This window comes from Nicotiana attenuata, unplaced genomic scaffold, assembly GCF_001879085.1.
Source record: "Nicotiana attenuata strain UT unplaced genomic scaffold, NIATTr2, whole genome shotgun sequence".
In the NCBI taxonomy this organism is placed as follows: domain Eukaryota; kingdom Viridiplantae; phylum Streptophyta; class Magnoliopsida; order Solanales; family Solanaceae; genus Nicotiana; species Nicotiana attenuata.
In genome coordinates this window covers 91115-106178 of record NW_017671821.1, presented here as the reverse complement: position 1 = coordinate 106178, position 15064 = coordinate 91115, and the positions used below count along the sequence as shown (strand labels likewise).

The 15064-nt window shown below is 43.7% G+C and overlaps 1 protein-coding gene across 1 annotated transcript; it reads right to left on the bottom strand.

Annotated features, from left to right (window-relative positions):
* Positions 1 to 1018: 1018 nt before the first annotated feature.
* On the bottom strand, positions 1019 to 1748 carry LOC109210407 (uncharacterized protein At4g14450, chloroplastic-like). Its single transcript, XM_019373820.1, has one exon. It carries the CDS (start codon positions 1584 to 1586, stop codon positions 1242 to 1244), a length of 345 nt encoding a protein of 114 aa, XP_019229365.1. The 5' UTR covers positions 1587 to 1748; the 3' UTR covers positions 1019 to 1241.
* Positions 1749 to 15064: the final 13316 nt, after the last annotated feature.

Here is a 15064-nt window from a genome sequence, read left to right as displayed (position 1 = left end):
CAAGAAATTAGGCTAATTATGCTAACAAAATAATGAAATGGACAAAATGGTGAATAATAAATAGAAAACGAGACTGCGTGCCAATATTACGGTTATGAACACTCTAAACTACCTACTCTACTATCCTAATTCTCGACTTTCACACCTTTGTATCAAGGGTCGTGTCATCGACCAGCCGAAGCTACGCCATATCTTGCCTAATAAAATGGACAAAATAGTAAATAAATAAATAGAAGGTGGTTTGCATAGGATTATTTTTCTTCTTTGGCTAGCAGGCGATGAGATGAACGAGATTCCTCATAATCAAAACTTTAGAGTTCAAGTCCCGAGAATAACAAAAATTATGAGAGAACATGTTTTTCCTTTATTAGTCGCTTCTCCTGTAATAGTTAACCGGTGAATACCAGATAGCAAATGATTTTACCAACAAAATAAAAATAAAAGCAGACTATTCAAATTTAAACCTAACATTCAAATAATTCACATAAGAAAATAGTACGGAATAGTATAATTAATATATTTTGCCGGTGTTAAAAGTCTTGAGATAATTTCCTACTTACATCATTTGTCCCTTTACTATTTCTTTTCCCACTTTTTAAATAAAAACTAAGTTGTTAACTCTGGAATATCCTACAAGTGGTAAAGTTAATTACCTTACATTTCCTATACTAACTTACTTTATGTGTTTATTTGGTTTGGTTAATCAAACTATTTTCTTGACACTTTGACTGTACAATCAAACCTTATTATAACAGCCTCGTTTGTTTCCAATATTTTTTAATATTATAGCAAAATAATATTATAAAGAACATATATTATAATATAACATAAAAATTAATTCTGTAAAAAGCATGACTTTTATATTAAGTATTATTATATAAGGATGTTGTTATAAAGAGGTCTAAGTAATTAGTAATCCTGAATAGCAATCAAATTAGACGTTTAACCTATTATATTTTTTGACGTCGGCTTAACTATTATATACAGAAAAATACTTCCTTATAATTAACACTGGAAATTAATTTTCCGGCAAATAATGAGCATGTAAATGAAATTACCTCTGTGCTTACAACTTGTTAATCACCTAGTTATACAAAATCAGCATGCTAATTACTAAGGGGAAAAAAGGTACAAAATAAAGCTAGAAATTATCAACAGTGTACATAGAAATCTATAAACAAAATCTTCTAAGTATTATTTATAACATTTTAAGAAAAGTAAATAGCTCAAAATAAACGCCGTTAGATTGTTTCCGTACATAATACAAACGGCACTAACGGAGTCGCCTCGTAACAAAACGGCGTCGCAGGATGTTGCCACTTCTTAAACACTAAAACCGCCGCCGCCGCCGCCGCCGCCGGCTTCTCCTTTACCTCCACCTTCTTATTGCAAACGGAATTAATTTCTACAGTTAAGTTGCTAGAATCAGGAGAAGTCGGCGATGAAATCAACGGTGATAAAAGTGGTATCGCCACATTCCAATCGGTTGAACGGTTTATTTGAATCGATGCCGGCGCCCGCCGTTGTAGCCGGCTCGGTTGCCGCCGGTCACCGGGAAAGCTCGTCGATTGCTTCATATCAGCCATGGGATAAAGTAAATGATTAAAGTTTCAGAGAAATGAAATGAAATGAAATGAATTTTTGAGGGAGAGAATTTGGGGAAGGGTATTTATAGTGGGGAATTGTGTGATGAAGATTTTCGGTCAATGGTCTAAGAAACGGCGCCAGAGAAAAAGTTGTGATTTTCTGTTGTTTTCACGCGGCTCGGCTTCAGTTGAACTTTTTGAGCTGGTTATTACTGGAGAATTTTGCCACGCAAATCTAGTGACTTTTTCAAAAGAAAAAGAAAAAAAGAAGAAGAATTTAGTAGGTTTTTTTTTTTTAGGTTCTAATCTAGTGCAGAAAACAACCTCTTACAGAAATATGGGGTAAGACTGTATACAATAAAAACTTTTGTGGTTCGACTTTTTTCCCGTACTCTGTGGATAGCGGGAGCTTAGTGCACCGATTACCCTTTAGTCAAGTGCAGGACGAAGCTACAATATTAGCTAGTTCAAAAAGAACCCATACATGTTTGTTTAGTTTTTTATTTGTATAAAAAAGTTATTTTATATATATTTTTTAATTGAAAACTCAGTAACGAAAATGATAAGTTCAGAACTCATATCTGTTTTAGGGTCCAATTGTATGGGTCCAAATTTGGACGACCACAGCCATTGACAAACACGACAGAAGATGAGATCTTCATAAGCTGGACGCCCTGCGAAGGACGACAGACAGCGAACAGAGGACGTATAGCTTTTGCAGTAGTGTAGGTCCAATAGGGGGTATTGGGAATATTCTCGCGAATATTCCCTATGGTATGTTTTCTAGGGTTCAGAAGGGGTTGTCCCTTATATATAGTGGGAAAAACACCTTGTTAAGGGATCGTTTTTGACTCTTTCAGCTAGGAACTCGAATTGTAATACCTCTTCTACATTAAAGATTGGCATTCTCATTATGCGATCACTGACTTTCATAAGATCAACAAATATTTCCCATTGCGTTCATCGTTTATACCTTTTGTTCTAGAGTTCATTATACTTAGCTAAGATTTACCCATTCATTCTCTTTGATTGATTTGTTCAAAAAGGTTCCATTATCTTTTAAGTCAAACAATTTGGCGTCGTCTGTGGGGATTTCTTCAGCTGAGAGTTTAGTTTCGTCTAGATCCTTGAAAGGGATAATCACCTCGTCTTGGCCTTGCAAAGACCAACAATGGCAGGAAAGGGGGAAGCAAGATTAAAAGCAATAGTAGGCGTCACGAACAACCTTCTGGATTCTATCAACGAAGCCGACCGGGAAGACAATGAAAATACAACGCCAAGCGCTACACCTGATGGAGATACCTCACCCTCCCTTACCCCCCCCCCCCCCTCCCCCCCTCTCCGCACGAAAGCGTGACTGTCTCGCGCGAGAGGGGAACCTCAACATCCGCAGCAGGAGAAGCACCACCGGCTGTGAAAAGGCTATTAGAAGAGTGGTTAACAAACACCTTGAGCAGCATACTCGACAAACCTGTTCAAAGGGATATCGGAGGCACAATACACGCTGACACCGCAACTGTCGCCGATGAGCCAAAAACTCCACGCGCAGGTAACACTCACACTGTCATTGATGCAGGAAACGACGCACTTGCAGCCATCTTAAAGAAAATGGAAGAAATGGAAAATGAGAACAAAATGCTCCGTGATCAGATGAAGGAGCATCAAGAAAGGGTCGATAAAATACCGGGCGCTCCGAAGTTGCTACCAAAACGAGACGTCGGCCGATTCGTCGAGCAACCATACAGCGAAGGGGCAGCCCCCCACGCTATTCCAAAAACCTTCAAAATGCCGCCATACTTGAAAATATACGATGGAACCACAGATCCAGAAGATCACATAATCTACTACGTCACGGCAGTAAAAGGCAACGATCTGTCAAAAGAGCGGGTGTCATCGGTGGTGCTGAAAAAGTTCGGTGAAACCTTGACAGGGGGAGCACTGACATGGTATTCCCAACTACCGGCACGGTCGATATCAACGTTCGAAGAAAGGGCAGATAAATTCGTCACCGCTCACGCAGGAGCGAAAAAGGCAGAAGTCAGGGTAAACGACATCTTCGCTGTTAGGCAAACGACAGGCGAAGGACTTCGGGATTTCCTAGCCCGATTCAACAGCGTAAGAATGAGCCTACCCAACGTATCGGAGGGGATGGCGGTAGCAGCCTTCCAAAATGGGTTAAATAGAAACGGGTCGAAAGCAACAAAAAAGTTGCTAAGTAGGCTCATAAAATACCCTCCCACCACGTGGGAAGAAATCCATAATGCCTATTGTGCCGAAGTAAGGGCAGATGAGGATGACTTAAATGGTCCGATCCAACGGCTAACCTCGGTACAACCGAAATAAGGAGAGACCGCCGTAACAATGGTCAAAAGGACCAACTATCTCGTTTCAATCGAGAAAGGCATCAGCCCTACATCCGGACATCCATCCCACCTCCGCCACGACATGCAGACGTCACGCCCCAACACACCATGCCACACCGAAACGAGAGAGGTATGCCCCCACTATTGTCTGCTCATAACTTTTGCGTTTCTCCTTCAGAAATAGTGTATGCACTAGAAAAGCTCGGCACAAAGGTGCAGTGGCCGCAAAAGATGAAGTCGGATCCAAGCACCCGGAGATCGAACGTTCTGTGTGAGTTCCATCAGGAAAGAGGGCATAAGACCGAAGACTGTATAGGCTTGCGACGGGAAGTGGTAAGAATGCTAAACTAAGGACACCTGAAAGAACTGCTGAGCTATCGAGGATGGGTTAAGTTCGCTCGTGGGCGCGATCAACCCCAAGGACCCCCAAAACCACCTTCACCAGCTCGTGTCATACAAATGATCATTGGCGGCGGCGATGATACGGTAATCAACCATGTGAAATTCACCATTACACACAAACTCAAGCGGACAATCGCCCACGAACGGTATGATGACCTCGAAGATAGTATCATCTTCGATAAGTCAGATACCCACGGTTTGTCTTTCCCTCNTAAACACCATAATCTTAATCAGCTAAAAATTGATCAAGAAATTGCTTTGCCACTGCTTCTATTCTCGCCCAAAGTGGACTAAAGCAGATCCTTTTGTTATTTCATCCAAAGTAATGACCTGCTTAGTTGCTTCTTTCAAACATTCTTATCTCAGAGAGGTTCATAATTGACATAGTTACTACATTCTTGTCCTGAAAAACAAAAACAAAATAGGAACCATTTGCATCTATCTTGTGAACTAAAACTTTTGGCTGAAGTGGAAATTTAATTTCTAGACTTGCAAAAACTCAGCTACAAAAATGTGATTGGCTGAAGTGGAAAGCATGCAACAGCTATAAAATAAGAAAAGAGCATAAACCTCTAAAACATGGAGTAACTTATTTGTATTTTGTAAATTATTTTGCTATGCTCAATTCATCCAAATATAGTTTGTATTCCCATGCAAATTTAAGTAATTGACAATAAAGAAAAACGTGCAATCATAGTTTAAGAAAACATCTTCGGATAAAAAATAAAAAATAAAAAGATATGCTGCATCCACAAAATAATTCAAAAGAAAAAAAAAAAGTGGAACAGAATTTTACCATATATACATTAGTGTTGTTCTTCTTCAGTATGTTCATATATAGCCCTTGAGGCCTTGATATAGATGTAACCCAAATGATTGTAAGCAGAATAAAAAGCTGTTGCAAGAGTAAGCCACTTTGGCTTGGTAAAGTTCCATTCCACTGCGCACCTCTCATATTAAAATTTGTCTACTGACATCACAAGTGTACTCCGAGTTCAAAGCCTACTTAGGAAAGTAAAAAGCACTCACTTTGTTTAGATAATTGATAGTGACTAATGGAGTATCCGTGCCATCCCACATGCAGAAGCATATCCTGAGTACGTACGAAGAAAATTGTAAGCATATTCTGAGGGAGACAATATTAAATTCAATCAAAAAGATTAAGAGAGAAAAAAGAGAAACAACTACTATAATATAATTAGCATCTGTTCTGTTTTGTTGGAGTACGTTTCTGTGATTGGATCAATGCTTTTGAAGTAAAACTGATCTTTGTATCATCGTTACAAAGATTATGCACCGTTACAAAACTTATGTGGCTTTTGGTATTCCTAATTAATGGGAATGGTTTGTGAGTATGTGACTTTTAGTAACGGTTGTGACTTCTGATTTTTGAAACAGAAGTTGAATTGAGTTTTATAAAATAATAAGGAGAAAATTACAGATAAATGAGAAAAAAGATAAATAGGTTTCTTGGCATTTGAGATATGCCACATCACTTTTGCTATTCCCTGCTTTATATTAATATATAGATTATTAGAAAGATGGGGTTATGGATTAGAAAAGTCACACCTAAGATGTGTATTGATCAAAATCTGATCGCTGCAGTCCGCCTGACCAAGATCCCATCCAAGCAACGAGATAGTGAAAGACGACATGGTTTGCTCCAAAACCCCGGACTCATAACGCCTACCGTGACAAAGAACGACACTCAGGGAACGACGAAAGCAGACGTTGTGCGAATTTGTATTGACTCATAGTTAGGGTTCCATAACTATATATAGGGGAGGAGTCTCTCAATGGAAGGGGGTCTTTTTTCTCTCTCTTCTCTGTAATCTTCTTAGAAAAAGAAGCATTCCCATGGAAGACGAAAAACAGTCATCTTCATCGATTAATGAATGAAGAAATAAAAAATATCAATAAGATTGATCACCCCCATTTCATATTATGCATTATTTTCTGATTCGTTTATGGATCTGGAGGTTATTAGGTTTGACTAAGATTTGTCTCTTCATTCCCTTTAATTGATTTGTTCGAAAAGATCACAATATCTTTTGAGTCAAACAATTTGGCGCCGTCTGTGGGGATTTCTTAGTGAAAACCTCCTAGTCTCCTCCAGATCGAAAACCGGAAACACGATCACCCACCGAGAGGAACGGTAAGTGAATCTCACACGCCAACCTAGATCATGATGTAATATACAAGCAAAATTTGCAACCAACATCATCCTCCGCACGCCGGGCAGCCTATGAACCAGTCAAAACAAGCCTGGCCCGCACAGAACCAAGGTACAAAAAGGAAGGGAAAGAGAACCGAATCCGGTTACCAAACTCGGAAAATACCATCCTCGTCAACCATCAGAGCGCCAAGCAGAGCAATTAACGCCACCGATCCACCTTCGTTCACCAACTTATCAGATCGGGATAAGAAGGATATCATCCTAACCCACCTCCTGCTGATTGCCCAAACAAGAACGCAAGCGCAGCACGGGCGAGCAAGCAAGGAAACATCCCAACTGAAGAATAGGAAATTATTACGGAACCACCGAAATATCGTCCACCAGACAAACCCGACGCCTCGGAAGTAATACCCTTCGAATGATACTTCCTCTCCCTCACCAAAAAGGTGTCCCAAGAAAACCTTCATGGGGACTTAAAGATCAGGCTGATGAGGAGGAACCCCCCTGAGGTCAAAGCTTAATTCATCGTCCCATCCACCAATGACATATCAAAACCGGAGAACGAAAAGGTTAGACAAGAAAATCCCAATAAGTGTATGAAACGAGTGCGAGCTAAGCCACAACGTTTCCTGCTCTCTAATATCACGCTCCCCGACGCAAGCAAAATTAAACAGACTGGGACTCGTCCTCGAAGTCCCTACGGGCGGAGTGATTCGCCAGTCCACGCGGTGCCCCGAGATGACTAACGACGAGGCCAAGTATGAAGTTGTGGTTGCAGGGTTGAAATTAGCCCTTAAACATGGCGCTCGACGACTCGTCCTCCATTACGACTTTCAACTCGTGGTGAATCAAGTCAATGGGACTTTCCAAATCAAAGAACAGAGACTACAGAAGTACCAGTCAGAAATTCACAAACTGCTACCAGAATTCGACGAATGCCGCCTCGATCAGACACATAGGGCGCAGAATATCGAAGCGGATGGTCTCGCCAAGCCAGCGACAGCCATCAAAAATATCAACAAGGAAAACGTGGTCACCCTTCTCCGTTCCTCGATAGACCAAGTCGAAGTACATTCTATAAACCTAACTTGGGACTGGCGCAACCGTATCGTAACTTATTTATAGGAAGGAACGCTCCCACAAGATAAGAAAGAAGCTAAAAAGCTCCGAATACAGACGGCCAGGTACAATCTCGTAAATTATGATCTTTACAAAAGGACGTTCTGCGGCTCCCTGGACAAATATCTCGGCCAAATCAAACAAGGAGGGTACTAGAAGAAATACACGAGGGGCACTGCGGCGTTCATACAGGAAGCCGTGCCCTCGTCAGATGCCTCATCCGCGCAGGATACTACTGGCCCACCATGAAAAAAGAAGCCGCAGATTACGTCAGAAAATGTGAGCAGTGTCAAATATACGCCCCTATGATACACCAAGCAGGAGAACTGCTGCACTCCGTCACTTCACCGTGACCATTCATAAAGTGGGGGATGGATATTATCGGACCCCTTCCAGCATGGCGAGGTAAGGTACGCTTCCTTTTGGTTTTAACTGACTATTTTTCTAAATAGGTGGAAGCAGGTGCATACACTCAAATACATGAGCAAGAAGTTATCGCGTTCATATGGAAAAAGATAATATGCTGCTTCGGCATTCCCAAAGAAATCAACTATGACAATGGACCTCAGTTCGTCAGAAAGAAAACAACCGAGTTCTTTGAAAAATGGCACATCAAGCGAATACTCTCCACACCACACCATCCCGCCGCCAACGGTCAAGCCGAATCCTCCAATAAAACGATCTTGAATATATTGAAAAAGAAGCTCGAGGACGCCAAAGGAATATGGCCTGAACTACTGCCAGAAGTACTACGGGCATACCGCACCACGCCAAAAACAAGCACAGGCGAGACGTCATACTCATTAGTCTACGGGACTGATGCAGTTATACTTGTTGAAGTCGGAGAACCTAGCCTGAGATACTCCAACGAGAGCGGACCAAGTAACGACGTAAGTAGGTTACAAGACCTGGATGAAGTAGAAGAGCGAAGAGACATGGCTCACGTAAGAATGGTAGCCCAAAAACAACAAGCAGAAAGGTACTATAACAAGAAGGCCAAAATACGACCACTCAAGGTCGGAGACTATGTTCTCAAAGCTAAAACACAAGCAGCAAAAGACGCTAGTGAGGGAAAGCTGAGAACAAACTGAGACGGGCCATACAAAATCACAGCAGCAGCGAACAAATGAGCGTTCCAGTTAGAGACAATGGAAGGGAAACTACTCCAAAACAATTGGAATGTCGCCTATCTCAAATACTTCCACTTCTGAAAACAGGCGCCTCCTAAGTCGTACTCTTTTTCCCTCACTCGGGTTTTGTCCCAATCGGGTTTTCTCGGTGAGGTTTTTAATGAGTTGGCAAGGGAGACGTCTCGAGGTGAAGTGTTGTTCATCACCCCGCCCGTCGACATGATCTCCAGGCCGAGTAATGAAGGGACTGGGCATAGATAGCCAAATCTCCACTGTATGTACAAAGTCAGCACGCATTTTTCTACAGGAATATAATCAAATCTCCAATGTATGAATGAAAGTAGCATCCAGGATACTCAAAAAATTAAAAATAGAGCGCTACCCTCACGATGGGATACTACTTCGATGCCAGCTGGAAAGTAACATCCCAATGGCTAAGTCCATCGACAGAGATATGAGTTCGACTTTACTCGAACTGCGATGGGATATTACTTCGACACCAGCTCGAAAGAAACATCCCAATGGCTAAGGCCATCGACAGAGATATGAGTTCGACTTTACTCGAACTGCGACGCGATATTACTTCGACACCAGCTCGAAAGTAATATCCCAATGGCTAAGGCCATCGACAGAGATATGAGTTCGACTTTACTCGAACTGTGATGGGATATTACTTCCACACCAGCTCGAAAGTAACATCCCAATGGCTAAAGCCATCATCAAAGATACAGATTCGACGTCGATCGAACAATGACGGGTTAATATTTCGACGAAAGATCGAAATAACACCCTTAAGGCCAAGGGCCTCCGCCAAAAAGAAGAGTTCGACCTCGATCGAACAACGACGGGTTAATATTTCGACGAAAGATCAAAATAACACCCTCAAGGCCAAGGGCCTCCGCCAAAAAGAAGAGTTTGACCTCGNAGTTCGACTTCACTCGAACTACGACGGGATACTACTTCGACGCCAGCTCGAAAGTAACATCCCAATGGCTAAGGCCATCGACAAAGAAACGAGTTCGACTTCGCTCGAACTACGACGAGATACTACTTCGACGCCAGCTCGAAAGTAACATCCCAAAGGCTAAGGCCATCGTAAACAAAAAAAGAGGGTTCCGACCTCACTCGAAACAAAATCGGCTTAACAGTTCGACAAATATCCAGAATATCATAAAGATTACAAAGATCACCACCAAATCGACAAAACAATTTCTCCATTACAACAAAATGTTACTGGCACCTATCTTTACAATGGGCTCAAAGACGCCCTTACAAAAATCCTGCGGCAAAAGTAAGTACAAACAAAAAATTATACATCATCCACGGTAGCATACACATCTTCATACCAAGAGTCGGAAGCAAGACGGTTCGCATCATCAGAGTTGATGTCATCCCCATAAGGCAAAAGAGGGTCATATCCGCATGCCTCACAAGCTGCATGAGCTTTGGCACGCACATCCTGAAGCTCTGCTTCAGATGCCCTCCTGTCAGCATGAAGGGCCTTGTAAACATCAAGCTTGGCCTCGGTGTGAACCACAACTCATATAAACGACGAGGCACACTAAGATCGGCTGAAGCACGAGACGTAGAAGGTTGTGAGTGTCGGCGCGCGTCTTTCGCTCTAAGTGACGCCACTTGTCCGGTCATTGCGGATAACTCCGCCTCTAACTCCTTTACACGCCCCCCCGAGCCCCGCTACCTTAAGCTCGGACATCTCCTTCTCCTTGGTCCGCTCCGACCTACAGACACAAAGGGTATCTTCCAAAACTGCCGCTTCAGAAATAATGGTCGCCAGTCTATCAGCACTCACACTCAACTCGCCCTTGAGTTCGTCGATCTCCGCCACCTTCATACCCAATTCAGTGGTTAAACTGGCCATCCTTGCTTGCACGTCGGCATTCTCAGCCATCACCCCTCTACTTAACTCGAGCTCATCTTCCTTCACCTTAAGGGACGCTTCGAGTTCACTATTGCGGGCAACAGCCTTCATGAGATCCTCGTCTCGCTCTCTCAACTCCTCGACCTTGCGCGCCAATTGATCCTCCCTCTGCTTAAGTCCTTCGCGGAACAGTTGGAAGTTAGGGTCCTGATTGTAGATGTCGGCCATCGCACGATGCTTGGTGCGATATTCTTGATATTTAGAAGGCATCTTCCCATAGATGGTCGTCCTCTTCCTTTCCCGGCGCTCGCGTTCAATCTCCATGTTAAGGGTCTCGCACAACAATAAAAAGTTAAAACAAAAAGACAGGCCAAAAATAAAAACGCAAACCCAACGACGAAAAGGAAGAGAAAGATATCTACCCGCAAGGCCATGCCGGCGATGTTCTGAGACAACTCCATGTCGTTCATCGCTCTAAGCACCTCGCTCTCGGGGGCAGCACATAAAGGAGCTAAAACAAACGCCACCTGACCACAGTTCAACAACAAGTTGTAGTCCCCAGGGAAAACTATATGCCGATCAGAGCCCTCCACTCTGACCTCCACATGAGTATGGCGTTCTAAAAACTCACGAACGTCCCCCGGGTCAACATCCGAACCTGAGCCGTCGCCCTCGACGCGTAGGCCTCCTCCGACGTTAGAAGATGTGCCACCCTCAGCGGAGCGCACGGAACAACCTCCTAGGTAAACCCCTTCCATTTGGGGGGACCTCCCCGCCATGATGGCATCGGCCATAAATGTGGGCATGAGCGCCGTCTGCGAAGCACCCGTCCTACTTTTACCGGTGTCCACGGCCACATCTTTCCCAAGCTCCACTCTCCTCCTCTTCCTCAGTAACGACTCGTCCCCATTAGAGGATTCGTCTGCGAGGTGATGGATCGCTACGGAAGAGGTCTCTTCCCTCACGACCATATCGCGAGAAGGATCTCCCATCTGTATCGGTTGAGCACGACCCTCCCGAACGGACTCACTCAGTGTAAACTGCATTCCTGCAGCAGCGATAGCCTGCCTAAATGCGGGGACTGGAGCTCTCCGCCTAGAATCTCCCCGACCTGTTATCGTAAAGAGTCGTATCAATGGGCAACGGTATACAGTCAATGAGTGATATAGGGAAGACACTTACCAGACGAGACTCTCGGCCCAAAGTGTTTTGCGAAAGCAGGCCAGTCTCGAGTCTCCATTGCATGGGGGAGCAGACGGGCCACCCAATCCCTTATACCTGCAATAGGGCGAGGTGGACGCCCCACAGCTGCAAACGAGAAGTAAACAAACACTAAGGTAAATGAAGAAGAAACAAAAGAGTAAAACAAGTGGCGACACTCACGGTTCTCGTTCCATCGCTTCGGGAACCTAGCGGGGTCAAACACGATGTGTGCGGTTCTGACGAAGAAGTACTTGTGCCAAAATTTACGACTCGCTCAGTCGTCGGTCCTAACTACTAGCCCTTTTGTCCCACGGTGCCTCAAATGCACCATGGTACCCCTGTGGAAGCTGGGTGAAAACAAGTGCAGAAGGTAGTGAACGGTAACCTCACACCCCGCCAACTCCGCGTATTATGTCAACAGCAGGAGTATTTTAAGCGTATACGGGGAAAGTTGAGCCGGGCAGATCTGGTAGAATCGATAGAATTCCTCCGCTAACGGAAGAAGGGGGAAGGAATGACCGATCACGAAAGGGTATTCATAAAAAGCACAGTACCCAGGCCTATGGGCTTCCACAAAGTCCCTTCCCACCGGAACCATATCAACATGAGCGGGAATGTTATACTTTGCACGGAGAGCATCGATATGAACTTGATCCGTTTCGGAGAACACAGGGATAGGAATAGGAGGAGGATCCTTAAGAAAGTCGCTTCGAGACATAGGGTGTCTCGGCAGCAACTCCTCCACGGTAGGAAAGCTATCCCCTTCCTCCGCCATCATGCCCTCATCGCCAAAAGGGGGCACCACGGATAACGGAGTGGCGTCAGAAACCCCTTCCCGAGATCGATGTGTTCTAGGCATCTCTCCGACGAAAAATTTGGTAAAGTAACAGAGAAAGCTAAGAACGAAGAACGGGAGAAGAAGAAGCAGAGAAAACGTTAGAAGCAAACACGGGAGAGATATGAAAGAATAACAAGAGATGAAATGGCCAAGAATTTTTGAAAAAACAAACCCTCCCCTATTTATAGGATTGGGTGGCACCGGAATCGAAGTGAAAGACTGCAGAGTGGCACCGGAATCTAAGTGAAAGACTGCAGAGTGGCACCGAAATTGAAGTGACAAGACCGTCAGCCCCTGTCTCGAAAACACGCATAATGATGACGCATATGGAGATGACGTCATTTCCTGATAAGACAAACCACCCAGGGTCTTGTTAAGCACGCTAACCCCCCCCACTGTTGGCCAAGTCATAGCGCTCCGTGAAATCAAATTTCTCCACGAAGAATGGATGGTGTCCGCTTATCAAGGACGCACCAAATTGCAACCTCAACAAGCGGAGGGACTAACTGTATGGGTCCAAATTTGGACGACCACAGCCATTGACAAACACGACAGAAGATGAGATCTTCATAAGTTGGACGCCCTGCGAAGGACGACAGACAGCGAACAGAGGACGTATAGCTTTTGTAGTAGTGTAGGCCCAATAGAGGGTATTGGGAATATTCTCGCGAATATTCCCTATGGTATGTTTCCTAGGGTTCAGAAAGGGGTTGTCCCTTATATATAATGGGACAAACACCTTGTTAAGGGATCTTTTTTGACTCTTTCAGCTAGGAACTCGAATTGTAATACCTCTTCTATATTAAAGATTGGCATTCTCATTATGCGATCACTGACTTTCATAAGATCAACAAATATTTCCCATTGCGTTCATCATTTATACTTTTTGTTCTAGAGTTCATTATACTTAGCTAAGATTTACCCCTTCATTCTCTTTGATTGATTTGTTCAAAAAGGTTCCAATATCTTTGAGTCAAACACCAATTATTCTATATTTACATTGTGTAAGATTCATTAAAAAAAAATTCTCTACAAGCAGAATTCTCTTATAAGAAAGGGATTCATATTTAGCCCTCAACTATTGAATATTGTTTGAAGTTACTCTCAACTATATTATTCGGTCAAATTAAACTCTATTGTCTTACTATTGATCAGATTTACTCCTCAACCATTAAGAAATCCAATCCATGAATTAAATGGACACGTGGAGCACCATAAACACACTTTAAATGAATTCAACCCTAAAAAGAACCCGTTAGCCGTGGTCACTTAAAGTTAGTGATAGCAAACAACAACAACCCAGTAAAATTCCACTAGTGAGGTCTGGGAGGGTAGAGTGTACGCAAACCTTACCCCTACCCCAGAGGAGGTAGAGAGGTTGTTTCCGGGAGACCCTCGGCTCAGAGATAATAGCTCTGTGACAACAAAACCCGAAAATAAATATCAGCAACGTGAGAGACGACAAATAAATAGAAAAGCAGTAACACAAATATTATGCAAAAGTGTGAAACACAACATAAATCACTAGCAGTGCTAGAAAAGACACTATCATACTCGTCAGTACAAAGAGGGAAAACGGGACAAAGAGGAAAACCGCTCGACTACTCTTTAACCTACAACCCTAATGCTCGACCTCCACACCTTCCTATCAAGAGCCATGTCCTCAAAAATCTGGAGTCGCGCCATGTCCTGTCTGATCACCTTGCCCCAATACTTCTTAGGCCACCCTCTGCCTTTTCACTTACCTGCCAAAGCCAACCACTCACACCTCCTAACCGGGGCATCTAGGCTTTTCCTCTGCACGTGTCCGAACCATCTAGGTCGCGCTTCTCGCATCTTGTCGTCCACTGGAGCCACGCCCACCCTCTCCCGAATATATTTATTCTTAATCTTATCCAGCCTAGTGTGCCCACACATCCGTCTTAACATCCTCATTTCTGCTACTTTCATCTTCTGGATATGTGATTCTTGACTGGCCAACACTCAGCCCCATACAACATGGCCGGTCTAACCACCGCTCTATAGAACTTACCTTTGAGTTTCGGTGGCACATTCTTGTCACACAGGACTCTAGACGCTAACCTCCATTTCATCCACCCTACCCCAATACGGTGCGTAACATCCCTGTCGATCTCCCCATCACCCTGGATAATTGACCCTAAGTACTTAAAACTTTCTCTCTTGAGGATGACCTGTGAGTCAATCCTGACTTCCACATCTGCGTCCCTAGTCACGTCGCTGAACTTACATGCCACATATTTCGTCTTAGTCCTACTCAACTTGAAACCTTTAGACTCCAGGGCCTGCTTCCATACCTCTAGTCTCCCATTAAAGCCGCCTCGTCTCATCAATCAGAACTATATCATCA